This window comes from Rhinatrema bivittatum, chromosome 16, assembly GCF_901001135.1.
Source record: "Rhinatrema bivittatum chromosome 16, aRhiBiv1.1, whole genome shotgun sequence".
NCBI lineage: Eukaryota > Metazoa > Chordata > Amphibia > Gymnophiona > Rhinatrematidae > Rhinatrema > Rhinatrema bivittatum.
Genome location: NC_042630.1, coordinates 7,769,280 through 7,797,278, shown reverse-complemented (window position 1 = coordinate 7,797,278; position 27,999 = coordinate 7,769,280). Strand labels below are relative to the sequence as shown.

At 42.2% G+C, this 27,999-nt stretch overlaps 1 protein-coding gene and 1 gene segment (V, D, J or C); both read left to right on the top strand.

The window, feature by feature from the left end:
- The window catches only part of LOC115078499, a 167,127-nt gene that overhangs the window by 21,895 nt on the left and 117,233 nt on the right, over positions 1-27,999 (top strand). The gene's annotated exons all lie outside the window — the stretch shown is intronic.
- On the top strand, positions 174-22,392 carry LOC115078823. The segment is given in 2 exon segments: positions 21,836-21,924; positions 22,008-22,392. Coding segments are annotated over 2 exon segments (369 nt in total).

Below are 27,999 nucleotides of genomic sequence, written 5' to 3'. Positions count from 1 at the left end.
AAGCTGAGGGGTTTCCTAGGCATTCTTTATTTCTGAAAGCTTCTGTAAGAGAAGATGACTGACTCAGAAGCTCGGCCTCTCCCCCCTTATAAAGACAGCTCTGCCCTCTGCGATTCATGCAAATCAGTGCGCGTTGTTTTCCGTTTAAAATGAGGGCCCGAGCTCCTCTGAGCCGCGCAGTGAGCCCTCTGCTTTCATTCCCGGGATCCAAACATGAAATCGCTGCTTCCTTCCCTCCTCCTCCTGCTCCTCCCTTCAGGTGAGTATTTTTTTCGGACGTTGGGGGAACCCACCGTACGCTTTGGCGCTGAGCTCAGCGTGTAACTTTCTTCCCTTCCTCTAGGTGTCCTTTCCCAAATTACCCTGAGGGAATCCAGTCCGGGAGTGGTGAAGCCCTCGGACACTCTCAGAGCCTCCTGTAAGGTCACCGGGGTCAGTATTGGTAGCAACTACTGGTGGCACTGGGTCCGGCAGCCTCCCGGGAAGGGACTGGAGTGGTTGGGATATATAAATTACAACGGAGGCACAACCTACAGCCCCTCCCTCCAGAGCCGATTAACTATCTCCAAAGACAACGCCAAGAACGAATACTACTTGGAAATGAGAGACGCGAAAGCTGAAGACAGCGGCACCTATTACTGTGCGAGACAGGGAGACACAGTGTGAGGAGGGAAGGAGGAACTCGTACAGATACTGCGGCCCTTTCTTTCTGTTCAGGCAAAGAAAAAAAAGTCCCCAGACAGCATCGCAGGCAGCTGGGGGACATGAAGTGAATAAAAACCGGGCAGAGAACAGTGTATTCCTCAGGGAGTCTCCGTGCGAAAAACAACCTAGACCTTTCCCTTGAGATCTTTCACCCTATGAAATCTGTTTCCTCAATTTAAAAACCCCGGAATATTTACAGGGTACATCCACAAAACACGACCAAGTGGTAGAGATTTTGCCAACTCTTTCTCCATTTGCTCTATTACCCCACTGATATAGTCACTTCTGAGCTCTAGTACAGTAGGGGTCACCTGCAATAAACCAACTTTTCTAACGTCCCTGTGTTCCCACCAAGAAGGAATAAAGGCATCTTAATTTAAAAAGTTGCAGGTCTTAATATGAAACATATTTCTAATTAGCATTATTCAAAGTAACAACAGATATGTGAAACTCAAGTCCTGAATATTTCATTTCATTTAGATTTAGCTCAGGCCTTCTCAGCGGTAGCGCAAGGTGAGTTACATTCAGTAATTATTTTTCTGTCCTCGGAGTGCTTACAATCTAAGGGGTATATTTATGTAACTATGCTAAAGGTATAATGCATGAAACTCAGTGTTTATCCTGGAAAAACACTTTATCACACTATGTACCAATATTGCAGTGATATTGCAAGACATTCTCGATAATTCCAATATTGTACCCCCAAAACATTCCCGTATTAAGATGAGCTGCTTTGCATCTGATTTGCATGCATATTTTTGCAAATTGAATGCCAAGCAGCTCATGCCTAGGTCATTCAATGCAAATGAATTACCAGGTAATATTAATTAGGAAAAAAAAATGCAAGCCGAGTTAATTCCTGAAAAACAAAAGGGGTCGCTAACTTTTCTGCCAGAGCATTGGGCTGCACCTCCTGATGCTCCGGGATGAAATGTTGCAGGGTCGGTAGCGCCCTAACCTGGCCCGTCCCCAATGTGCCAAACTACTCTCCAGAGGTCTTGGAATAACCCAGTACAACCCCTTCACCCCCTGCCCCGCGGCTTCTCAAGACAACATCCCATGAAACAAAAGAAACAATTAATTCTTGTAATGCCTTGTAGCCATGTCCCAGCCCTCCCAAATCCTTCCACCTTCACAAGGTGTCCTGCCCCCATTCCGCCTTCCTGAAAAATGAGTACCTGGCGGCCAGTGGCCGACCCCCCACCCTCGCCCATCCCCCGGATCCCTCCTTGCCCTTGTATGAAATCCCTGCTGGCCGCCTATGCTCCGAGCCGGTAGACACAGGGGACCCACTGGCCGAGGTCCTGAATCATCTTCCTCCCTGCACAAGCGCAGGCAGTGAAGGAGCAGAACATTTTATTTATTTATTTATTTATTTTGAATTCTTATATACCGACATTCTTGTATGATTTACAAATCATATCGGTTTACAATACAACAGAACAATCGCAGCTAAGGCGTTACATTAAAACATAGTGTCTAGTAGAATAAATAAATATGAGTACATAGCGTCTAGTAGAATAAAAAATAAATATGAATACATATGCACAATTCGAATAGAACGTAAAGGGGACCCTAAAGAACATTAGCACATTAGAACTTTAAAACATTAATGGTAAATATTAGCATGATCCTTATCCTTAACTTTAACACTTAAGTAGAATAGTTTGGGTTACCTTAGCAAAACTGATGACCCAGGGTGTGAAGAGAGGGACAGGGGGGAACAAGAAGAGATAAGAGATATGAGGTGAGAGATAAGAAGGGTGGGGGACAAGAAGTATGGGCTGTATGTCAGGAAGAAAAGAAGGAATAGGCTAAGATAATTGAGGAGGGGGGGATCCCAGCACCCAATTATGTCCTGTTATGTCCTTTAACCGGTGTCAGAATGGTCTTGGGATTCCGGGAAGGCTTGTCTGAAAAGCCATGTTTTGAGGTGTTTCTTAAATGTTTGATGGCAAGGTTCTTGCCGAAGCTCCGGTGGCAGAGAGTTCCAAAGGGTGGGCCCTGCTGTGGAAATAGCTCGCTTTCTTAGTGTGGATTTGACCGGTGGGGCGTATAGTGATCCTTTGTATGTGTTTCTGATTGGTCTGTCTGATGTGTGAGGACGGAGATGAGTGCTTAGTTTAAGATGGGCGATGCCATGAATGTCCTTGTGGATCATCATTAATGCTTTGAAGGTGAACCTAAATTTTATGGGAAGCCAGTGAAGGAAATGAAGGATAGGAAATGAAGGATATGAAGGATTTTCACTGCTGAACCCACACGGAGCAGCAGTTCCTACCCTGAAGAGCTTGCTGGGCAGCCTGGGCGGAGCACTGGCGATTCCCTGTTACTGCCTTATTACCTCGGAGTTCCCAGGATGAGGGAAGTGAGGGGGGGTCTAGCGGAGGGGAAACCGCAGGTTTGGGGCAATAGTTCCAAGTCCTGGGGAATCTGCTGCCATGATTAGGGGGCGGAGAGATGATTTCCAGAGCTTCCCTAAGGAAGTCAGAAGATGGTTACTTGTAAGTGCGATTGAATGAAATTAACTTTTTTAAATGGAGAAATTAGGATTGATTTATTTAATGTTTTTTATAGACTGACATTCATTAGGAACATCACATCGGTTTACAAAGAACATGAATGCAGCGTAAAAGGCTTTACAAGGAACTGAATTCAAACCATATTAGAACTAAATTAGAACAGTAACTTTCCCACAAATTCGTATATAAATAAAGTTTGTCAAAGATGTTACACCCTTTCTGAATCTGATGAGAGGGGATCGGAATTACCAGAGGCAGCTTGGACTGTGTTGTGGGAACACTGCAATCATTTCTCATAACAGAGTTTCAGATATACTGCTAAAGTATAACTGGTAAAGGGACAGAACTGACTGATAACAGCTGGAGGAGAGGAGAGAAGGCTTCCTGGATGTGACAGAGCAGACTGATCTTGGAAATGTAAGCTCTGCTGCATACACACACACATAGACATACAGACATATTTATATGTAAAACAATTGGGCAATATATGTAATATATAAAGTGCTGTGCTGAATACACAGGGAAAAAAAGTTCCCAAAGGGGGCAACAAGCACTAATGTGGATTTTATATTTTAAAAAACTCTCTTTATTCATATACAATAAAGTGTATCGTGTCCCAGGTAGAAAGGTGAAAAGCCCAACAAGGCCTTTGTTTCGCTGGTGAAGGCTTCCTCGGGGGGAACCCTGGTATAAGACACACCATAAACATCTCAAATGTTATTCCCTGATTTCAGAAACTGCTGTACAGTATATCATGTATAAAGCCTTAACTATCACCTATAAAACTATACATCAACTCACCACTCTCGATCTCCAATTCCCTCTCCAAGTACATAATTCCACCAGACCTACCAGAGATGCATATAGAGGTTCCCTCCTGGTTCCCCCAGCGAAAACGACCAAACACATTACCGTAAGAGATCGTGCCACCTCCACAGCTGGCCCTCTACTGTGGAATTCCATTCCTACAGACCTCAGACAGGAGCCTTGCCTCCCAAATTTTAGGAAAAAACTTAAGACTTGGTTATTCAAGCAAGCCTTTCCGGACACAACTCAATGACACAATCCAATAACTCCTAAATCACCTTGCCGTTTGTTTATAACATTTATCTATTTTGTATACTACATTTAAATTGTATATTGTTTAACCATTTTCTATCCTCTTTTCTATTTTTCCTACTCCAAGTTTGGCCACCTTGTTAAATGTAACTGTACCTTCTGTCACCACAGTTCTAGTTCTTTGTTCTTAAGTTCTATGTATTTTATTGCACCCCCATTCTATGTAAACCAGCAAGATATGTTTTCATGATTGCCGGTATATAAAAACTTTAAATAAATAATAAAATCAATAGGTGGTCACGCCTGGGAATGTGACCTGAAGAGGCTTGATTACACTCATTTAATAAATGCTTCACAATTTGTATTGGTTTTTTTTATTATTTATTCTTTATTGATTTTCAGCTTACATAAACAGCAAAAATTTAAATGCATGCCAATGCAAAAATTCGTATATTCATAATCAAACAAGTACTTTCATAATTAAATCAAATTTACATAAAGAAATAATACTGATTATGGATTATACATCCAATTTATAAAGTAATCGGAGATCCAAAATTTCCAAAATTAGGCAGCAGGAAACAAATTTTTGTTAAAACATAGAAGGAAGTACAACACTTATTAATTCCAATCCCGTGGGAAACTTAGGTAGCATTATTTAAGGAATTACGTGAAACAAGAAAATTACGTAAATCTTGAGAGTCAAAGTACACATATCTTTGAGTATTTAATTTTACAACACATTTGCTAGGGTAACGAATCACCATATATGCTCCCAGATTTTTAACTTCCTGAGCCATCTGTAGAAATTGCTTTCTGCGCATTTGCATATCTCTTGTAATGTCTGGATAGACCCAAACTTTCCCGCCAAGATAAAGTTTATTCCTATTACGGAGAAATAACCTCAAAACAGTGTCTCTGTCCGAGGAAAGCACGAATCTTACACAAAAAGTTCCCCGAAATTCTATCTGTTCTTCCATAGACTGTTCCAGGAACCCCGTTAGGTTTTCCAAATCTTGTGAATGTATTTCTATATTTTCTTGTCCTTTCCCTGGCTTCTCCCCAGATTTAATATAAAAAATCTTTTCTATAGGAGGTATAGCATCTGAAGAAATTTGCAAATTTTCTTGTAGAAATTTTTTAAGTTGTTCCATGGGAGAGATCAACTTTACACGGGGAAAGTTCAATATTCTCAGATTTCTATATCTAGCTTGATTCTCTATGTTCTCTGTTCTTCTTATATTATTCTTCTCAGATTTTATCAATTCAACCTGTACTTCCTTTATTTGAGTGATTTGTTCTTGTAAATTCTCAATATTTTCAGTATGTTGTTTCACTACTGGGTCCAAACTTTGTACTTGATTCTGTGTAGTTGAAATAATACTAGACATATTCACTATTGAGGTTTTCAACTCCAATAACACAGTCCATACGTTCTCCAAGGTAATTTTTTGCCCTTGATCCTCAAGAGAAGGTAAAATTACGCTTACCGGCGCTTCTTGACGGCGTTGATGCCTGATTTCTGAGGCCGCCGCCATTTCTTCCTGCCCCTCTGGCGTTGATGTCATCGGCAAGGCACTAAATATTTTTTCTCCGACCTCACTCAGCTGTTGCTGCTGAGGTTTTTCGGGAATCACCGTAACCGAGCCAGCCTCCACAACTTTCTCCACCTTTTCCACTCCGAAAGGGCCTTCCACTACTACCTCGGTGAGGTGAGCGTTCTGACCCAGAAGCAGGGGTTGTATGTGGGTCGGCGGTACGGGAGCCGCGGGAGCTCCGGGGCTTAAGGTAGTATTCAGGTCTAAGGCCGCTGGAATCAACTCCAATCCAGCGGCAATCACAGACTCGCCTCCCGGAGATCTATTTGCCGGCGTGAAGAAGCTTTCTATTGCAGGTTGAGAAAGGGCTACGGTCGGGGTTGTCGGAGTTTCAACCCGGACTCTGCCCTTTCTTTTCGTATGAGGCGATCAAGAGTGCTTCCTCACACAGCCTTCCTTCAAGACGCCATTTTGGATCTCCCACAATTTGCAATGTAGCAAACCTTCTGTTCATAGAAAAACTAATAGGCCGGTGAAAATATTCCTATTGTATGTAGTGTAAAAAAGAACAAATTAGATCTGGGCGTCCGATGCAACTATCGCGGAGTCTCACATTGCTCCAGCGGGAAACGTTGCAAACCTCTGAGCACAGACCCTTCCATTATCAGCGACCGCCTTCCTGCTGCAGTTTGTTAATCTTGTGTGATTGGTGGTATGCAGCTTTATGTATTACTGTTTTTATATCTAATGAAGTCATCTTTATGCATCTTTATGTATTGCTGTTTTTATATCTAATGAAGTCATCTTTATGCATCTAATGAAGTCATCTTTATGCATCTTTATGTATTGCTGTTTTTATATCTAATGAAGTCATCTTTATGCATCTAATGAAGTCATCTTTATGCAGCTTTATGTATTGCTGTTTTTATATCTAATGAAGTCATCTTTATGCATCTAATGAAGTCATCTTTATGCAGCTTTATGTATTGCTGTTTTTATATCTAATGAAGTCATCTTTATGCATCTAATGAAGTCATCTTTATGCAGCTTTATGTATTGCTGTTTTTATATCTAATGAAGTCATCTTTATGCATCTAATGAAGTCATCTTTATGCAGCTTTATGTATTGCTGTTTTTATATCTAATGAAGTCATCTTTATGCATCTAATGAAGTCATCTTTATGCAGCTTTATGTATTGCTGTTTTTATATCTAATGAAGTCATCTTTATGCATCTTTATGTATTGCTGTTTTTATATCTAATGAAGTCATCTTTATGAGCTTTATGTATTGCTGTTTTTATATCTAATGAAGTCATCTTTATGCAGCTTTATGTATTGTGGTTTTTATATCTAATGAAGTCATCTTTATGCAGCTTTATGTATTGCTGTTTTTATATCTAATGAAGTCATCTTTATACATCTAATGAAGTCATCTTTATCCATCTATATGTATTGCTGTTTTTATATCTAACGAAGTCATCTTTATGCAGCTTTATGCATTGCTGTTTTTATATCTAATGACTATATCTAATGACTGTATCTAATGACTGTTTTTATATCTAATGACATAAAGATGACTATCTTTATGCAGCTTTATGTATTGCTGTTTTTCTGTTTGTGACTAGGGAGTTTTTTTTATATCTAATGAAGTCATCTTTATGCAGCTTTATGTATTGCTGTTTTTCTGTTTGTGACTAGGGAGTTTTTTTTATATCTAATGAAGTCATCTTTATACAGCTTTATGTATTGCTGTTTTTCTGTTTGTGACTAGGGAGTTTTTTTTATATCTAATGAAGTCATCTTTATGCAGCTTTATGTATTGCTGTTTTTTCTGTTTGTGTCTAGGGAGTTTTTTTTCTGTCTAATGAAGTCATATGTGCTATACCCATATTTGGAAACAATAAGCATTTGTTAAGCTATAAATAATGAAGTGCCACTAAAATTGATCTTTTACTGTAGTGTCATGCTATTTTGACCCTTGTTTTCATGCTGTATTTTTGTATAGGTATTAAGTTATTATTTATTATCATGTATGCGACCATGTTGCTAACATAGTGTAATATATTAGTTTTTGCTCAATTTTCTGTGTATTGTATACGAATAAAGAAACGTTTTTTTTAAATATAAAATCCACATTAGTGCTTTTTCCCCCTTTCGGGAGAGAGAGAGAGAGATCTGATTTTACTTATTCTTAGCGCTTAAATAAACCTGTCAGAAATGCCTGGAACCCGGATATAAAGAGTCAGAGTGTGTGTGAGGGTATTTGTGGGTTCAAGTTCCCAGGTACAATCCCAGTATTTGTAGCTGTGTGTTTACATTGCCTAAACTCCCAAAGTGTAGTCCTGCTGGCATGCAGGCAGAAGCCCCTTCGGTAAAAGTCAGAACTCAGAACACCTACAGTTTCCTTTCTGAGCTAAATTGAAATGGAAACCCTATTCAGCTTCTTTTAATTAAATCATAATCATGTTTGCTTGGGCAATGTAACATTGAGGAATTATTTAGTTGTGGATGATTTAGACTGAATGAGAAACTCTACCAAATCCCATAGAGCCGGTTCTCATGATATCCCTTTATCAGTGGTGTCAATATATTTTGAATTTCTTGACATTTCTTTTGCAGAAAAGTTATTTATTAGCAATATTGACTCTATCTTCAAAAGCAGATTCTGAGCAAACTGAAATATAGGCAGTTAAAAGACTGAAAGTGCTCTTCGTCTTGAAAAGGCCACCTACTCTTTGAACATTATGTACTGAATTTCTTGACACTTTTTTTTATTAGAAGATGTTTATTAGTAAAAACCAACTCAGTATATAGAAATGGAAATTTGAAGGAAATCTAAAGCATAGGAAGGAAATAGTTTTAAAATGCTATTTGATCTGAAGAGGGCATCCTCACTCCATTAATGAGAGTGTTCCTTCAGGATTTTTATTTTTTGCGGGGGTAAGGTAGGGAAAATCCCAGTCTGTTTTATCTTTTTCCTAAATGATTATCAATTGATCTCATTCAGAATACCAGAATATTTTAGAGGGATTCGAAGTCTTTTAGCCATAGGAGCAATCAGAAGTAATTAAAGTAAAAACTGTTCTGCCATGATAGAAGTATAGATCAATTTACAGATTATTGGATCTATGTTAAGGAAAATACACAATAATTCATATCATGCACAACACCCTCTATAATCACTGTCCTCAAAGGATAATTATTGTGTTAAAAAAGCAAATGGAAAAATTCCCCCTTTTTCTGTTTACCTCAGCTTGTTTCAAAATGAATCCGCCAAAGACAGAACATTAGAATGATAGGAAGCGGAAAACTGCTGAGTGAAGGAACACTCACAAAGAAAATGTGTTTACTGCTAATTTATTTAATGAGTATATTTCTGCAAATTTAAATTGAAATTAAACCACAGTGCATGACCTACCAGAAAAATGCAAGGTTTGACAACAACAAAAATATCTAATCTGCTTGAGCCATCCAAGACCATGTATCACAGATTTACTAAAACTCGATCTCGCACAAAAGGAAGGCGGCATAATCATCATAATCCGAGGGAGAGAGGGAGAGAGGGTGCTCTGACACAGGCCCCGCCCGGTGTGAGGTCAGTATGTGATGTCTATAGGAGGGAGAGACGGTGCTCTGACAGAGGCCCCGCCCGGTGTGAGGTCAGTATGTGATGTCTATAGGAGGGAGAGACGGTGCTCTGACAGAGGCCCCGCCCGGTGTGAGGTCAGTATGTGATGTCTATAGGAGGGAGAGAGGGTGCTCTGACAGAGATCCCGCCCGGTGTGAGGTCAGTATGTGATGTCTATAGGAGGGAGAGACGGTGCTCTGACAGAGATCCCGCCCGGTGTGAGGTCAGTATGTGATGTCTATAGGAGGGAGAGACGGTGCTCTGACAGAGGCCCCGCCCGGTGTGAGGTCAGTATGTGATGTCTATAGGAGGGAGAGAGGGTGCTCTGACAGAGGCCCCGCCCGGTGTGAGGTCAGTATGTGATGTCTATAGGAGGGAGAGAGGGTGCTCTGACAGAGGCCCCGCCCGGTGTGAGGTCAGTATGTGATGTCTATAGGAGGGAGAGAGGGTGCTCTGACAGAGGCCCCGCCCGGTGTGAGGTCAGTATGTGATGTCTATAGGAGGGAGAGAGGGTGCTCTGACAGAGGCCCCGCCCGGTGTGAGGTCAATATGTGATGTCTATAGGAGGGAGAGAGGGTGCTCTGACACAGGCCCCGCCCGGTGTGAGGTCAGTATGTGATGTCTATAGGAGGGAGAGAGGGTGCTCTGACAGGCCCCGCCCGGTGTGAGGTCAGTATGTGATGTCTATAGGAGGGAGAGAGGGTGCTCTGACAGGCCCCGCCCGGTGTGAGGTCAGTATGTGATGTCTATAGGAGGGAGAGAGGGTGCTCTGACAGAGGCCCCGCCCGGTGTGAGGTCAGTATGTGATGTCTATAGGAGGGAGAGAGGGTGCTCTGACAGAGGCCCCGCCCGGTGTGAGGTCAGTATGTGATGTCTATAGCAGAGGGAGAGAGGGTGCTCTGACAGAGGCCCCGCCCGGTGTGAGGTCAGTATGTGATGTCTATAGGAGGGAGAGAGGGTGCTCTGACAGAGGCCCCGCCCGGTGTGAGGTCAGTATGTGATGTCTATAGCAGAGGGAGAGAGGGTGCTCTGACAGAGGCCCCGCCCGGTGTGAGGTCAGTATGTGATGTCTATAGGAGGGAGATGGTTTAGGAACTGGCAGGCCCCTCCATTTTAAAGACATTTCTGCCCTCTCCTGGTTTCATGCAAATGAGAGGGCGCTGCTTCCGGTTTAAATTGCTGCTCCAGGGTCTCCTTTCAGCAGCAGCCTCTTCTCAGAGAGGCACAGTTACCCGATACAGTTCCGATTCCCGGGATCAAGACATGAAATCTCTGTTTATTTTACTTTTTGTGCTGGCCTGCCCTTCATGTAAGTATTTCTGAGAAATGCAGGGAACTGCTCTTTGCTTTGGGGTTAGGTTAGGCAGTAACTAATTGTTCCCCTTTCTACAGGTGTCCTTTCCCAAATTATCCTGAGGGAATCCGGTCCGGGAGTGGTGAAGCCCTCGGACACTCTCAGACTCTCCTGTAAGGTCACCGGGGTCAGTATTGGTACCTCGGGCTACTGGTGGCACTGGGTCCGGCAGCCTCCCGGGAAGGGACTGGAGTGGTTGGCATATATTGTTGGCTCCAGCGGAGGCACAACCTACAGCCCCTCCCTCCAGAGCCGATTAACTATCTCCAAAGACGACGCCAAGAACGAATACTACTTGGAAATGAGAAACGCGAAAGCTGAAGACAGCGGCACCTATTACTGTGCAAGAGACCACAGTGTGAGGAGGGAAGGAGGAACTCGTACAGATACTGCGGCCCTTTCGTTCTGTACAGGCAAAGAAAAACCATGGACAGAGAAAAAAGTCCCCCAGAGCATCGCTGCATGGCAATTTCTTATGTTCTAAATGAAGTGAATTACAAATGTGCAGTACACAGGGCGTCTCCGAGTAAAAATGGCAGAGTGCTCTGGACAACAATACAGACCTCTCTCTGGATTCCTCGACTGAAAAAAAATCTAGAAGCCCTCACAAAATAACCAATTAACACATATTTTGCTGTTTATGGAAAGAGCTCCTTTGCGCTCTATTACCCTGGGGATATTCTTAATTCCAACCCGTAAAGTATGGAAGACACTTGTAATAAATAAACTTTTCTAAGGTTTCCGTCTTCATAACTAGAAGTAATGTTAAAGACATTAATTAACGAATAAAGATGCAGCTCTCAATTTAAAACACGTTGCGTGCAGAAGGATTTTGCGAATCATTATGTATTACAAGTGGCAGCACTGTGCTCAGTAATAACTCTCATTCTGATTTCTACTCCACCTTTTCTGACCCTTCAGACTCAGACACTTACTTTTCCACCCCCAGAGGACCGGATTCACTCCCATAGGACAGAATGGCAGAAAAGCCTTAGTGAATCAGGTCAGAGGTTTGTACCTGAGGTCATGGAGGGAGAAGTGACCTGCCCAAGCTCACTACAGTGCCAGCGGGTTTTCAGCCTTTGGGCTACTCCTGACCTCCAGGCTGGGAAAGTTTCCAAAAGTGCTACTTTTTTCTTGCTCCTGGAAATATTACATTTTTATTTTCACAGGATACATTGAACAATTATAACTACAGTAGCATTGTTTGTAATCAGAGCGGGGATTCTCAGATTAGCAGAGATTCCCTGTTATATCGCTTGTATATAGCGCTCTGGATGTGCCAGTACTGCGCGTTAGCTGAAGGCTCACCGTAAGTAGGGAGCTTACTCGTCTTTCCTGTCTGTACCTGCAGAACTGCCGAGAAAGCTCTGCTTTGCTTCCTTCAAAGCAGGAACCTCTGTCTTTTTTCTTTTCAAGCACCTAAATTCTCAGCCAATCCCACAGACAATACTTTAATATCCTTTAAGAAATGACTGCGTGCAACATTTCAACCAATAATTGGCCTAAAGTATTCTGCACAGGTGGCCGATCCCAAATGACCTGAAGGAATTGGGTCCTGAGTCGTGAAACAGCCAGAGATGGTCAGACTGACCCTAGAATATGGGAACCTTGCTTATGCTAAAGGTAAGTGAGCCCAAGAAGGTGGCCGGGATCTCAGACATTCGCGCACCAGCTCTTCTGACTACAAGTAAGAAATCCTTCTTTATACCCCGATTAGCCTGCAGCCGGAGCTGCTTCCTCTTTCTCTTTTCTCTAATTTTAATTCAGGCCATAGCAAACCAAAATCTAGGCCTAGTCGTACCTTGGGTAAACTGACGTCCAGTTCCAGCAATGCGCTGGGTTTTGTCACCTTCTGGCCAACGTTTCCTAGCTGGAAGTTTGGTTTGGGTTCTGAGAGGGAAGGACCAGGGGTGATGAGGTGATAGTGTGGGAGGAGGCCCACAGCAGTGAAACCCCCCCCCCCCCCCCCACAGCTGGAGCCTCCGGCCAGACACCCTGACCCTCAGAGCAGGAATGGGGTCCGCTCCCCACGGCTGCAAGTGCAACCTCCCCGCAACTGCTGGGATTGCTGCTGCCCCCTGCAGGTTTCCATTGGCAAACACTGCATCCGCCTGTGCCCACGCAATCCTGATATGCAAATAGCGAGGAATAGGCGTCGGTACCGCCATTGCGTGTTTACAGGAATCTAAATTCCCCTCCTATGCCGCATCTCAAGGACTTTAAAAATCGATCTTCTGCGGAATGGTGCCAGAATCACAATCACAACCTCGGGACTGGAGGAGGAGATCCGTGGCATTCTGACTTCACAAACGCAGGGTTACCTTTCCTTCGCGTTACTCGATAAAATATGCAGAATGTATTTGATTTCTATAGCAGATGTACACATTCTCCAGCTGGACGTCGACTCTCTTTTAAAGACATCTCTGCTTTCCCTGAGTTTCATGCAAACAACCGCCCTTTGTTTCCTGTTAAATAACTGCTACAGCTCCACTTCTTACCAGCAATAGTCTGATCATCATCACAGCTAGAGCTGGTGATCCTTTGAGTTTTCATTCCCAAGAATCCTATTCTCATCCTATTGACCCTCCCTTCATGTGCGTATTTTGGAGTAGTGTGGATAATATCGGTGCAATTAATCTCACTCCACCCTCTTTTGTCCCTATTTGTTTTTTTCCCAAATTACCATATAGAAGAATCCGATCCAGGAGTCCTGAAGTCCCCAGACTCTCTCAGAGCCTCCTGTAAGGTCACCGGTTACAATATTGGTAGCGGCTACGCGTGGCACTGGATCCGGCAGCCTCCCAGGAAAGCACTGGGGTGGTTGGGATCTGCTGGTGGCTCCAGCGGGAGGACATACTACACCCTCTCCCACCAAAGCCGATTAACTATCTCCAAAGACAACGCCAGGAACGAATACTCCTTGGAAATGAGAGACGCGAAGACCGAAGACAGCGCTAGACACAACTGTAGGAGATAACACAAGTGTCAAGAGGGAATAACTCGTGTAAATACTACAGCCCTCTGGGGGATTTTTTTTTTTTTTTAATCATTTTTTATTCAACAAGATGCAAAAGCATGTGGAGCTCTCCTTATGTAAACGTTTTGGAACCGCCATCACTCCTAGGTGAAATGAAATGAGTTATACAAGGATGGAATACAATACTTTCTATAGCATTCTCAGCGCGGGGTCCCTGAAATAAGGCATTTTAGAAAGCAGAAGAGCTCCTCTAGAGAATATAAAACTGGGGACTGAATTATTGTATAGGAAGAGGAGGACTAGAAATGTTATAAATAAATAAAACAAATAGACTGACCGTTTAAAGTTTTGCGCCATTTTTCTCCCTTAGAAAATAATGTTTTGTTTTGGTTTTCATTTAATGCATAAGTCTGGAACAAACCTTTAATCAATTAGTCCCCATATCCAACCATACACTTATTTATAAGGCCAACAGTAATCTTATAAATGCTGCCAGTAAACTGAGTTGCGTTTCCACGGTTTGATTAACTTAGCCCTGAAAGGTTTAATGCAGGGCTAAGTTAATGAAACTCAGCGATATTCAGCTGCTGTTAGTAAAATTAGCATTAACTGCTCCGAAGATTAGTTTTATCCTGCTTTCCAAAGGGGAGAACATTTATCAGAGCTCCATTTTTGCGTTCCTAATAACTTTTGTTTTTAATGTCCAAATCACCCCAAAATTGCCGTAGCTTATGTGGTCCAAGAATATCCTGACAGGAACATTTTTATAAAACCAGGTATATGCACCAGAATTCAGAAAAACAGGATCCATTCCTTTTCCATGTAACTTCTTGATGAACTATTCAAACAGGAATTTATATTTAAAATCGGAACCCTCAAGTTTCTTGAATTCATAACTTCCACTTTACATGGGATGCACTTGAGGACCTCGATTTGTGGATGAAAGTGAAGGGAGTATTAACAGGGGTAGGCACCTCCAGACCTGGAGTCCACGTACAGGTCTGGGTTTCAGGAGGTTCACACTGAATATGGTTGAGATATATTTGCTTACAATGGAGGCAGTGCATGCAGATATACCTGAGGCATATTCACCGTGCATATCCTGAAAACCAGATCTGTTTGAGGCGCTCCAGGGCCGGAGTTGCCTACCTCTGGCAAATGAAATACCAGTAATGAATATTTGGAAATGATCTTTCCAAAAATGGTTTATTTCATGTTTTTCATGTTTTCTGCTATATAAAATGTGGATTATCATTATATCATTTCTCTCTGATACTGCAAGATGTAAATAAAATATCAGAAATATTTAATTATTATTCCTTCAAGAATTCTATGGTAAGCTAGAATTAATCCTTTCAAAAGTCTAATTTAAATGAGATAATCCTGCCATTGCTCATGGAAAAACCAAACCTGTCAGTCTTGAGCAATGTCTGAAAAGGAAATGAATATGAAATGACAGTTATGAAATTTTGAGAAAGCTTATTTGAAACCACTATACTTTATTTTGTATTAAGATATATATATATTTTCATTTTATCAATTATTTCTAATAAATGTGACAGAGTGGGATGGCTCTGGTGATATCACTGGGATTTTAAAATGCATTTCCTAGAGTCAAAATACACAGATTTTTGAAAATAAATAAAATCTAATTATATTTTTCCTTATGTTTTTCAGGAAAATTATTCATGAAAAATTTCTTTATAAAAATAACCTTCGCCATAAATCAATAAGTAAGTAAAGTTTGGAGTGTGATATACCCTTTTTGAGCTTCAGAAATTAGATAGTATAGAAAAAATACAAAAATATTTACAATGAAAAATATCTTTGTAATCAAAACATGGCAAAACAAAGCAAGTGAATGTTTTTCAAGGCTGGGCATGCAAATTTTCTTCGGTTTTGATAGCTAATAATACTACAGTACAAAATTGTTCTCTGCAGCATGTAATCAGTTTGTAATTCTCATCACTATGTTTTTAGCAATCCAACCCCTTTTTTCCTTTCATTTAAATGCTAATCAGGTGAAAGTATGAATACATAAATATTACAATCAAGGTGCAGAATGATCCAAGGCAAACAACTCAGTTTGAACTGCCAAAGAATAGGGTTTGTGAACAGGCATGAATTGATTTAGAGAAATGGCATGGGGGTGGCTTGCGGGAATATCTGCTACTACCTGATGATTAATACCCTTATTCAATAAACATACACATGGTTAATGAGACTCCAAAATTGCTCTATGCTTCAAGGGCAAGAGGAAATGTGGGAAAAAGGATTTGCATTCACAAATAAGCATGGTAGTAGCTTGCTTGCTGCGGGGTTACTACCCCAAACCAAATAAGCCTGATACTTCACTTTTAATGCATATCCAGCATAGCTCTCTGCTTCAATGGCAGGGGGATGAAGAAAAGAGGATTTATGTTCAGACAACAACCAACAAGGACTAAATTGCAGAGGCTGGGTAAACAAATAAGTGTGGGAGTAGCTTGCTTATTGCGGTGGTTACTACCCCTAACCAATTAGGCTTGATACTTCACTTTGATGCAGCTCCAGCACTGCTCTCTAATCAATGGCGGGCATGGAAGGAAATTAGAACCAAAAAGTTACCATTAAGGGCCCTTACCTCAGTGTTCAGAGTAACAGATAAGTATGAGAAATATAAGTGTGAAAGCTTGCTGGGCAGACTGGATGGGCCGTTTGGTCTTCTTCTGCCATCATTTCTATGTTCTATGATTTATGCTAATATTTCATACATATTGATCAAATCCAATGCATGTTGCAGAATATAAGCACTAAATAAATATATAAGCCTCTTCCTCTTTTAACTCACTTTGTAAACAACTTGATACCATATGTGGGGTCTGCTGTCAAATGACGTACTATAACCTTAATAATACCAAGGTCAACCTTTCTGAGCTAAACTGAAATGGAAGCCCTATACTTTTGCCTATGCATAGATTATAACCAAGTTTGTTTGGGCAATGTAACATATTCTGTGGAATTATATAACTAGTGGATGCTGTAGACAGTGAAGAACTCTACCATATCCCATTCAACCCTGACACAACAGATGACCTCATCATATTCATTACTAATATGTCACCTATCAATTCATGCAATGGTACAAAAACATAGAACAATATACACTGAATTTTTTGGATGTACTTTTTTTGTAAACAAAAAACAAAAACAATTATTTAGGAGCAAAACTGACTCAGCATGTTCACAAGCAAATTACAGGGAAACCAATAGGAAGATAAAACATTGGAACTGCTCCTTATCTTGAAGATAGCATCTATACACAGGGATTAATTTGTAGCCAAAAAGAAAGTGAAATTGTGGCGCAGGGTAGGAAGGGTAAGTAGAGTAGGGAATGTATGGCCAGGGCTGGGTGCAACTGCGTGAGGGAGAAGGGCCAGGGCTTGGCGTGAATTTTCTCCGAAGTGCGCACGCATGCACACACACACATACATATATATGTGTGTGTATATCCAGAAGCAGCAGAAGCACCAGGGCTGACAGGTTTTCACCTCCTGTCTCTTCAATCTTGGGCGTTTTCCCTCATGGTCTCCTCAACTGTTCCAGCAAACTGCACAAAAGTTAAGGCAACAAAAAAAAAGGTTGACTTATCACACATTTGAAACTCATGAGCCAGGGTCCAACTTGTGCTAATTCAACCTATTTGCATTTGTTCTCTGCAGTGTCCCTAGGGGCTAGAGAGCAGAGTGGCTGTTCCCTCCTCTGTCTGCTCAAGGCTAGCACCCTCTTCTCTGCAGGCTGCCTGAAAGAGAGGGGCCGGAACAAAATACCCTTGCTCTAGCAAGTGGCAGAACTGGGTGCCAGGCTGTTCATCCACAAACTAAGCCCTGCCTATACATTGAAGATTATGTACTGAATTTCTTGACACAGTTTTGCACAAATTTATTTATTAACAAAGCCAACTCAGTATATTGAAATGGAGAATTGAAAGAAACCAAAATCATAGGAAGAAAAGAGTTTTAAAATGCTATTTGTCCATTAAAGAGCATTGTCACATGACAAAATGTTCTTTCGGGAATTATATTTTTCAAGATATGGTCAATCCATAAAAACCTAAGAAATTGCTATGCTGGGTCAGACCAAGGGTCCATCAAGCCCAGCATCCTGTTCCAACAGAGGCCAAACCAGGCCACAAGAACCTGGCAAGTACCCAAACACTAAGAAGATCCCATGCAACTGATGCAATTAATAGCAGTGGCTTTTCCCTAAGTAAACTTGATTAATAGTCAGTTTTAACTATTTCTAAAACGTTTACCAATTGATCTCCTTCACAATATCATAATATATCAGAGGGATTTGTCAGACCAATTCAGTAAGCCTTTTAGGCATAGTACCAAGCAATCACATGTAGTTGACATAAGGATTTTTCTCCAAAACTAAAGGAGTCAGTTGCCAGAATGCACACAGTATGTGATACTCAGTTCAAAGCTCTCCAGGCCAGGTAAGTTACTTAATGCAAGGGCAGCACAAAAGCAGGTTCTTATGGCCTGGATTGGCCACTGCTGGAAACAGGATGCTGGGCTTGATGGACCCTTGGTCTGACCCAGTATGGCATTTTCTTATGTTCTTATGTTCTTAAACACTGCAGACCTCATGACACCCTTCACCATGGAGCCACACATGGGTCATATATAATCATAGTGCCTGTTATTCTTTTTTGTATTACTTATGCAAATAAAAATCATTGCAAAATGTTTTCAATCACCCAGAGTAATAAGAATCGTCCGGGCAACCCCTCTCGAGAATTCTTGTTGTTCTGGACGATTGAAAAGGGAGGTATTTTTATTTGCAACAAGAAAGAATATCAAAGACCTATGAATACATATGACCGGTGTGTGGCTTCACACTGAAGGGTGTCATGAGGTCTGCAGTATTTACAGGATTGCTTTTCTGCTGCCCTTGCATTAAGTAACTTACCTGCCCTGGAATGCTGTGAACTGGGTGTCACATAAGGATTTTTCTGCCATAATACAACTATTGATCAACTTACAAATCATTGAATCTATATCAAGGAAGATAAGCAGTAAATGATATCATGCACACTGTTCTCAACAGAGTACAATTGTGTTAAAAAGACAAAGAGAAAGGTTCCCCTTTGTTTCCCTTAACTTATTTCAAAATGGAACCGCCAAAGATGGATTAAAGGTAGGAAGTGAAAACCAGCTGAGTGAAGCAACATTCACAAAAATGTGTATATTCTTAACCAATACCTCAACTAAATTTCTGGAAATTAGGAAATTCGTTAAAATGCAATGCATGGAATATGAGGAATGAACCTTTTTCAACAAAAAAAATCTAATCTGTGCGATTCACTCCAAGATCATGTCTGGTAGATTCATTTAAGATCAATTTTATACTCAGTATCAGTTGTTCACCTGGAAGAAGAGTCTTTTCCTTTCAGGTATTGTCTTCTAAGATGGCTCTATTAGTAATAACTTCATGATCTATAACTTTTATTTACTTTTTGGGAGTACAGGACAGGAATATTGTTTGAAGGTAGAATCTAATTGTTTAAATAATGTATGTTTCCCTGAACTGTATTCACGACAATGGATTAATGGATATAATGTTTCCTCTTAATTTCATTTGATTGTAAAGCCTGTTGCTAATTTATTGTTCATTGTAAACCGAGGTGATGCTTCTTAACATACCGTGCTATATAAAAAAATCACTAAATACATTAATTAATTAATTAATTAATGTTTGTAAATGGAAATGCATAAATTAAAAATTAAAAAACAAAATGCAATGCATGGAATACGAGGAATGAACCTTTTTCAACAAAAAAAAATCTAATCTGTGCGATTCACTCCAAGATCATGTCTCTAGATTCATTTATGATCAATTTTATACAGAATGATGGTTGTAAAATAATCCTAATACATGACACGAAGGGTGAAAGACAGTGGTGTTCAAACTTCACTAAAGCATATTCACTCTCCATGACTTAAAAACCTGACAGCGGTCCTGCGCAGGATGAGGTCAGTATGTGATGTCTATAGGAGGGAGAGATGGTGCTCTGACAGAGGCCCCGCCGGGTGTGAGGTCAGTATGTGATGTCTATAGGAGGGAGAGAGGCTGCTCTGACAGAGGCCCCGCCCGGTGTGAGGTCAGTATGTGATGTCTATAGGAGGGAGAGAGGCTGCTCTGACAGAGGCCCCGCCCGGTGTGAGGTCAGTATGTGATGTCTATAGGAGGGAGAGAGGCTGCTCTGACAGAGGCCCCGCCCGGTGTGAGGTCAGTATGTGATGTCTATAGGAGGGAGAGAGGGTGCTCTGACAGAGGCCCCGCCCGGTGTGAGGTCAGTATGTGATGTCTATAGGAGGGAGAGATGGTGCTCTGACAGAGGCCCCGCCCGGTGTGAGGTCAGTATGTGATGTCTATAGGAGGGAGAGAGGGTGCTCTGACAGAGGCCCCGCCCGGTGTGAGGTCAGTATGTGATGTCTATAGGAGGGAGAGAGGGTGCTCTGACAGAGGCCCCGCCCGGTGTGAGGTCAGTATGTGATGTCTATAGGAGGGAGAGATGGTGCTCTGCCAGAGGCCCCGCCCGGTGTGAGGTCAGTATGTGATGTCTATAGGAGGGAGAGAGGGTGCTCTGACACAGGCCCCGCCCGGTGTGAGGTCAGTATGTGATGTCTATAGCAGAGGGAGAGAGGCTGCTCTGACAGAGGCCCCGCCCGGGGTGAGGTCAGTATGTGATGTCTATAGCAGAGGGAGAGAGGGTGCTCTGACAGAGGCCCCGCCCGGTGTGAGGTCAGTATGTGATGTCTATAGCAGAGGGAGAGAGGGTGCTCTGACAGAGGCCCCGCCCGGGGTGAGGTCAGTATGTGATGTCTATAGGAGGGAGAGAGGGTGCTCTGACAGAGGCCCCGCCCGGTGTGAGGTCAGTATGTGATGTCTATAGGAGGGAGAGAGGCTGCTCTGACAGAGATCCCGCCCGGTGTGAGGTCAGTATGTGATGTCTATAGGAGGGAGATGGTGCTCTGACAGAGGCCCCGCCCGGTGTGAGGTCAGTATGTGATGTCTATAGGAGGGAGAGAGGCTGCTCTGACAGAGGCCCCGCCCGGTGTGAGGTCAGTATGTGATGTCTATAGGAGGGAGAGAGGCTGCTCTGCCAGAGGCCCCGCCCGGTGTGAGGTCAGTATGTGATGTCTATAGGAGGGAGAGAGGCTGCTCTGCCAGAGGCCCCGCCCGGTGTGAGGTCAGTATGTGATGTCTATAGGAGGGAGAGAGGGTGCTCTGACAGAGGCCCCGCCCGGTGTGAGGTCAGTATGTGATGTCTATAGGAGGGAGAGAGGGTGCTCTGACAGAGGCCCCGCCCGGTGTGAGGTCAGTATGTGATGTCTATAGGAGGGAGAGATGGTGCTCTGCCAGAGGCCCCGCCCGGTGTGAGGTCAGTATGTGATGTCTATAGGAGGGAGAGAGGGTGCTCTGACACAGGCCCCGCCCGGTGTGAGGTCAGTATGTGATGTCTATAGCAGAGGGAGAGAGGCTGCTCTGACAGAGGCCCCGCCCGGGGTGAGGTCAGTATGTGATGTCTATAGGAGGGAGAGAGGGTGCTCTGACAGAGGCCCCGCCCGGTGTGAGGTCAGTATGTGATGTCTATAGGAGGGAGAGAGGGTGCTCTGACAGAGGCCCCGCCCGGGGTGAGGTCAGTATGTGATGTCTATAGGAGGGAGAGAGGGTGCTCTGACAGAGGCCCCGCCCGGGGTGAGGTCAGTATGTGATGTCTATAGGAGGGAGAGAGGGTGCTCTGACAGAGGCCCCGCCCGGTGTTAGGTCAGTATGTGATGTCTATAGGAGGGAGAGAGGGTGCTCTGACAGAGGCCCCGCCCGGTGTGAGGTCAGTATGTGATGTCTATAGCAGAGGGAGATGGCTTAGGAACCGGCCGTCCCCTCCGTTTTAAAGACATTTCTGTCCTCTCCTGGTTTCATGCAAATGAGAGGGCGCTGCTTCCGGTTTAAATTGCTGCTCCAGGGTCTCCTTTCAGCAGTAGCCTCTTCTCAGGGGTCACAGTTACCCGATACAGTTCCGATTCCCGGGATCAAGACATGAAATCTCTCTTTATTTTACTTTTTGTGCTGGCCTGCCCTTCATGTAAGTATTTCTGAGAAATGCAGGAAAATGCTCTTTGCTTTGGGGTTAGGTTAGGCAGTAACTAATTGTTCCCCTTCCTCTAGGTGTCCTTTCCCAAATTACCCTGAGGGAATCCGGTCCGGGAGTGGTGAAGCCCTCGGACACTCTCAGAGCCTCCTGTAAGGTCACCGGTTATAATATTGGTAGCGGCTACTGGTGGCACTGGGTCCGGCAGCCTCCCGGGAAGGGACTGGAGTGGTTGGCATATATAAGTTACGACGGAGACACAGCCTACAGCCCCTCCCTCCAGAGCCGATTAACTATCTCCAAAGACGACGCCAAGAACGAATACTACTTGGAAATGAGAGACGCGAAAGCTGAAGACAGCGGCACCTATTACTGTGCGAGACAGGGAGACACAGTGTGAGGAGGGAAGGAGGAACTCGTACAGATACTGCGGCCCTTTCTTTCTGTTCAGGCAAAGAAAAACCATGGTCAGAGAAAAAAGTCCCCAGACAGCATCGCAGGCCGCTAGGAGACATGAAGTGAATAAAAACTGGGCAGAGAACAGTGTATTCCTCAGGGAGTCTCCGTGCGAAAAACAACTTAGACCTTTCCCTTGAGATCTTTCACCCTATGAAATCTGTTTCCTCAATTTAAAAACCCCGGAATATTTACAGGGTACATCCACAAAACACGACCAAGTGGTAGAGATTTTGCCAACTCTTTCTCCATTTGCTCTATTACCCCACTGATATAGTCACTTCTGAGCTCTAGTACAGTAGGGGCCACCTGCAATAACCCAACTTTTCTAACGTCCCTGTGTTCCCACCAAGAGGTAATAAAGGCATCTTAATTTAAAAAGTTGCAGGTCTTACTATGAAACATATTTCTAATTACAATTGATCAAAGTAACAACAGATATGTGAAACTCAAGTCCTGAATATTTCATTTCATTTAGATTTAGCTCAGGCCTTATCAGCGGTAGCGCAAGGTGAGTTACATTCAGTAATTATTTTTCTGTCCTCGGAGTGCTTACAATCTAAGGGGTATATTTATGTAACTATGCTAAAGGTATAATGCTTGAAACTCAGTGTTTATCCTGGAAAACCACTTTATCACACTATGTACCAATATAGCAGTGATATTACATGACATTCTCAATATTGCCAATATTGTACCCCCAAAACATGCCCGTATTAAGATGAGCTGCTTTGCATCTGATTTGCATGCATACATTTTGCAAATTGCATGCCAAGCAGCTCATGCCTAGGTCATTCAATGCAAATGAATTACCAGGTAATATTAATTAGGAAAAAAAATGCAAGCCGAGTTCATTCCTGAAAAGTTAGCTATAAAAACAAAAGGGGTCGCTAACTTTTCTGCCAGAGCATTGGGCTGCACCTCCTGATGCTCCGGGATGAAATGTTACAGGGTCGGTAGCGCCCTAACCTGGCCCGTCCCCAATGTGCCAAACTACTCTCCAAAGGCCTTGGAATAACCCAGTACAACCCCTTCACCCCCTGCCCCGCGGCTTCTCAAGACAACATCCCATGAAACAAAAGAAACAATGAATTCTTGTAATGCCTGTAGCCATGTCCCAGCCCTCCCAAATCCTTCTACCCCCACCCTCGCTCAACCCCCGGATCCCTCCTTCCCTTATATGAAATCCCTGCTGGCCGCCTATGCTCCGAGCCGGTAGACACAGGGGACCCACCGGCCGAGGTCCTGAATCATCTTCCTCCCTGCACAAGCGCAGGCAGTGAAGGAGCAGAACATTTTCACTGCACGGAGCAGCAGTTCCTACCCTGAAGAGCTTGCTGGGCAGCCTGGGCGATTCCCTGTTACTGCCTTATTACCTCGGAGTTCCCAGGATGAAGGAAGTGAGGGGGGGTCTAGCGGAGGGGAAACCGCAGGTTTTGGGCAATAGTTCCAAGTCCTGGGGAATCTGCTGCCATGATTAGGGGGCGGAGAGATGATTTCCAGAGCTTCCCTAAGGAAGTCAGAAGATGGTTACTTGTAAGTGCGATTGAATGAAATTAACTTTTTTTTTTTTTAATTCTTTATTTATAACTTTTCAAATAATAGATACAATCATATTATTTGTATTCAGAATACATGGTTATTTATAAAAAGAAATTCACTGAATTTACATTGTTATACATTGAAAATTAAACCATTAATATCAATCAAATGGAGGGTTTCTATTCCTTGATAATTATCTTTTTAAAGGGGAATAACAGGAAAAATTTCATGATTGATTCTTACTTATTCTATACCCAGTATTTATCATTTAGATGGATAATGGGGATGAGGTAGGCATCCTATTTTGAATTAAGAAATTCTTTAATTGGTCTGGGATGAAAAATAAATATGTAACTTCTTGTTTTTTGATAATACACTTACATGGAAAGCGGAGGGTAAAAGAAAAACCCAATGAAAGAACCTCTTGTTGAAAATTCAAAAAGGCTTTACGCCTTTGCTGGGTGGTAACAGCCAAGTCAGGAAAGATTTTTACATCCTTATCATGAAATTTTACCGGGTATTTGCTAAAATATTTCTTCATAACAGAGTTAACATCCAAAAAGGAATAAAAGGTCACTAGCAATGTACCCCAGTTTATTACTTCCAAGGAGGAATCCTCCAGAAAATTAGACAAGTTTCCCTGGAATAATTCTGGTCTCGCCATATTTCTTGAAGGGGGGAGAAAACTGCAATTATTTATAGTTGGAGCTCTATCCTCAGAAAAACCGAGTTGCTCAACAAGAAACTTTTTTTAAGGTAATCAAAGAGTCTTCCCCTACTTTACGCGGAAAATTGAGGAATCTTAAATTAAATTAAATTACCTTTTTTAAATTGAGAAATTAGGATTGATTTATTTACTGGTTTTTATAGACTGACATTCGTTAGGAACATCACATAGGTTTACAAAGAACATGAATGCAGCGTAAAAGGCTTTTCAAGGAACTGAATTCAAACCATATTAGAACTAAATTAGAACAGTAACTTTCCCACAAATTCGTATATAAATAAAGTTTGTCAAAGATGTTACACCCTTTCTGAATCTGATGAGAGGGGATCGGAATTACCAGAGGCAGCTTGGACTGTGTTGTGGGAACACTGCAATCATTTCTCATAACAGAGTTTCAGATATACTGCTAAAGTATAACTGGTAAAGGGACAGAACTGACTGATAACAGCTGGAGGAGAGGAGAGAAGGCTTCCTGGATGTGACAGAGCAGACTGATCTTGGAAATGTAAGCTCTGCTGCATACACACACACATAGACATACAGACATATTTATATGTAAAACAATTGGGCAATATATGTAATATATAAAGTGCTGTGCTGAATACACAGGGAAAAAAAGTTCCCAAAGGGGGCAACAAGCACTAATGTGGATTTTATATTTTACAAAAACTCTCTTTATTCATATACAATAAAGTGTATCGTGTCCCAGGTAGAAAGGTGAAAAGCCCAACAAGGCCTTTGTTTCGCTGGTGAAGGCTTCCTCGGGGGGAACCCTGGTATAAGAGACACCATAAGCATCTCACATGTTATTCCCTGATTTCAGAAACTGCTGAACAGTATATCAATAGGTGGTCACGCCTGGGAATGTGACCTGAAGAGGCTTGATTACACTCATTTAATAAATGCTTCACAATTTGTATGGTAGCAAACCTACTTTTCATAGAAAAACTAATAGGCCGGTGAAAATATTCCTATTGTATGTAGTGCAAAATAGAACAAATTAGATCTGGGCGTCCAATGCAACTATCAACGCGTCTCACGTTGCTCCAGCGGGAAACGTTGCAAACCTCTGAGCACAGACCCTTCCATTATCAAAGACCGCAGTTTGTTAATCTTGTGTAATTGGTGGAATGCAGCTTTATGTATTGCTGTTTTTATATCTAATGAAGTCATCTTTATGCATCTAATGAAGTTATCTTTTTGCATCTTTATGTATTGGTGTTTTCTGTTTGTGACTAAGGAGTTTTTTTATGTCTAATGAAGTCATATGTGCTATACCCATATTTGGGAACAATAAGCATTTGTTAAGCTATAAATAATGAAGCGCCACTAAAATTCGCCTTTTGCTGTAGTGTCATGCTATTTTGACCCTTGTTTTCATGCTGTATTTTTGTATAGGTATTAAGATATTATTTATTATCATGTATGCGACCATGTTGCTAACATAGTGTAATATATTAGTTTTTGCTCAATTTTCTGTGTATTGTATACGAATAAAGAAACATTTTTTTTTAATATAAAATCCACATTAGTGCTTTTTCCCCCTTTGGGGAGAGAGAGAGATCTGATTTTAATTTTTCTCAGTTCCAGCCTCTTAGCGCTTAAATAAACCTGTCAGAAATGCCTGGAACCCGGATATAGAGAGTCAGAGTGTGTGTGAGGGTATTTATATGGTGAATAAGCTCCTGAGTTCAAGTTCCCAGGTACAATCCCAGTATTTGTAGCTGTGTGTTTACATTGCCCAGACTCCCAGAGTGTAGTCCTGCTGGCATGCAGGCAGAAGCTCCTTCAGTAAAATCCAGTGTTTGCGTCAGAACTCAGAACACCTACAGTTTCTTTTCTGAGCTAAATTGAAATGGAAACCCTATTCAGCTTCTTATAATTAAATCATAACCATGTTTGCTTGGGCAATGTAACACTGAGGAATTATTTAGTTGTGGATGCTTAAGACTGATTGAGAAACTCTACCAAATCCCATAGAGCCGGTTCCCATGATATCCCTTTATCAGTGGTGTCAATATACATTGAATTTCTTGACATTTCTTTTGCAGAAAAGTTGTTTATTAGCAAGACTGACTCTGTTTTCAAAAGCAGATTTGGAGCAAACTAAAAGTGCTCTTCGTCTTGAATAGGCCACCTACACTTTGAACATTGTGTACTGAATTTCTTGACACTTTTTTTTTATTGCAAGGTATTTATTAGTAAAAACCATCTCAGTATATAGAAATGGAAATTTGAAGGAAACCTAAAGCATAGGAAGGAAATAGTTTTAAAATGCAATTTGATCTGAAGAGGGCATCCTCACTCCATTAATGACAGTGTTCCTTCAGGATTTTTATTTTTTGCGGGGGTAAGGTAGGGAAAATCTCAGTCTGTTTTATCTTTTTCTTAAATGATTATCAATTGATCTCATTCAGAATAGCAGAATATTTTAGAGGGATTCGAAATCTTTTAGCCATAGGAGCAATCAGAAGTAATTAAAGTAAAAACTGTTCTGCCATGATAGAAGTATAGATCAATTTACAGATCATTGGATCTATGTTAAGGAAAATACACAAAAATTCATATCATGCACAAAGCCCTCTATAATCACTGTCCTCAACAGATAATTATTGTGTTAATAAAGCAAATGGAAAAATTCCCCCTTTTTCTGTTTACCTCAGCTTGTTTCAAAATGAATCCGCCAAAGACAGAACATTAGAATGATAGGAAGCGAAAAACTGCTGAGTGAAAGAACACTCACAAAGAAAATATGTTTATTGCTAATTCATTTAATTGAGTACATTTCTGCAAATTTAAATTGAAATTAAACCGCAGTGCATGACCTTCCTGAAAAATGCAAGGTTTTACAACAACAAAAATATCTAATCTGCTTGAGCCATCCAAGACCATGTATCACAGATTTACTAAAACCCGATCTTGCACAAAAGGAAGGCGGCATAATCATCATAATCCAGGGAAGGGAGGGAGGGAGGGAGCGATGGTGCTCTGACAGAGGGCCCGCCCGGTGTGAGGTCAGTATGTGATGTCTATAGGAGGGAGAGAGGGTGCTCTGACAGAGGCCCCGCCCGGTGTGAGGTCAGTATGTGATGTCTATAGGAGGGAGAGAGGGTGCTCTGACAGAGGCCCCGCCCGGTGTGAGGTCAGTATGTGATGTCTATAGGAGGGAGAGAGGGTGCTCTGACAGAGGCCCCGCCCGGTGTGAGGTCAGTATGTGATGTCTATAGGAGGGAGAGAGGCTGCTCTGACAGAGGCCCCGCCCGGTGTGAGGTCAGTATGTGATGTCTATAGGAGGGAGAGAGGCTGCTCTGACAGAGGCCCCGCCCGGTGTGAGGTCAGTATGT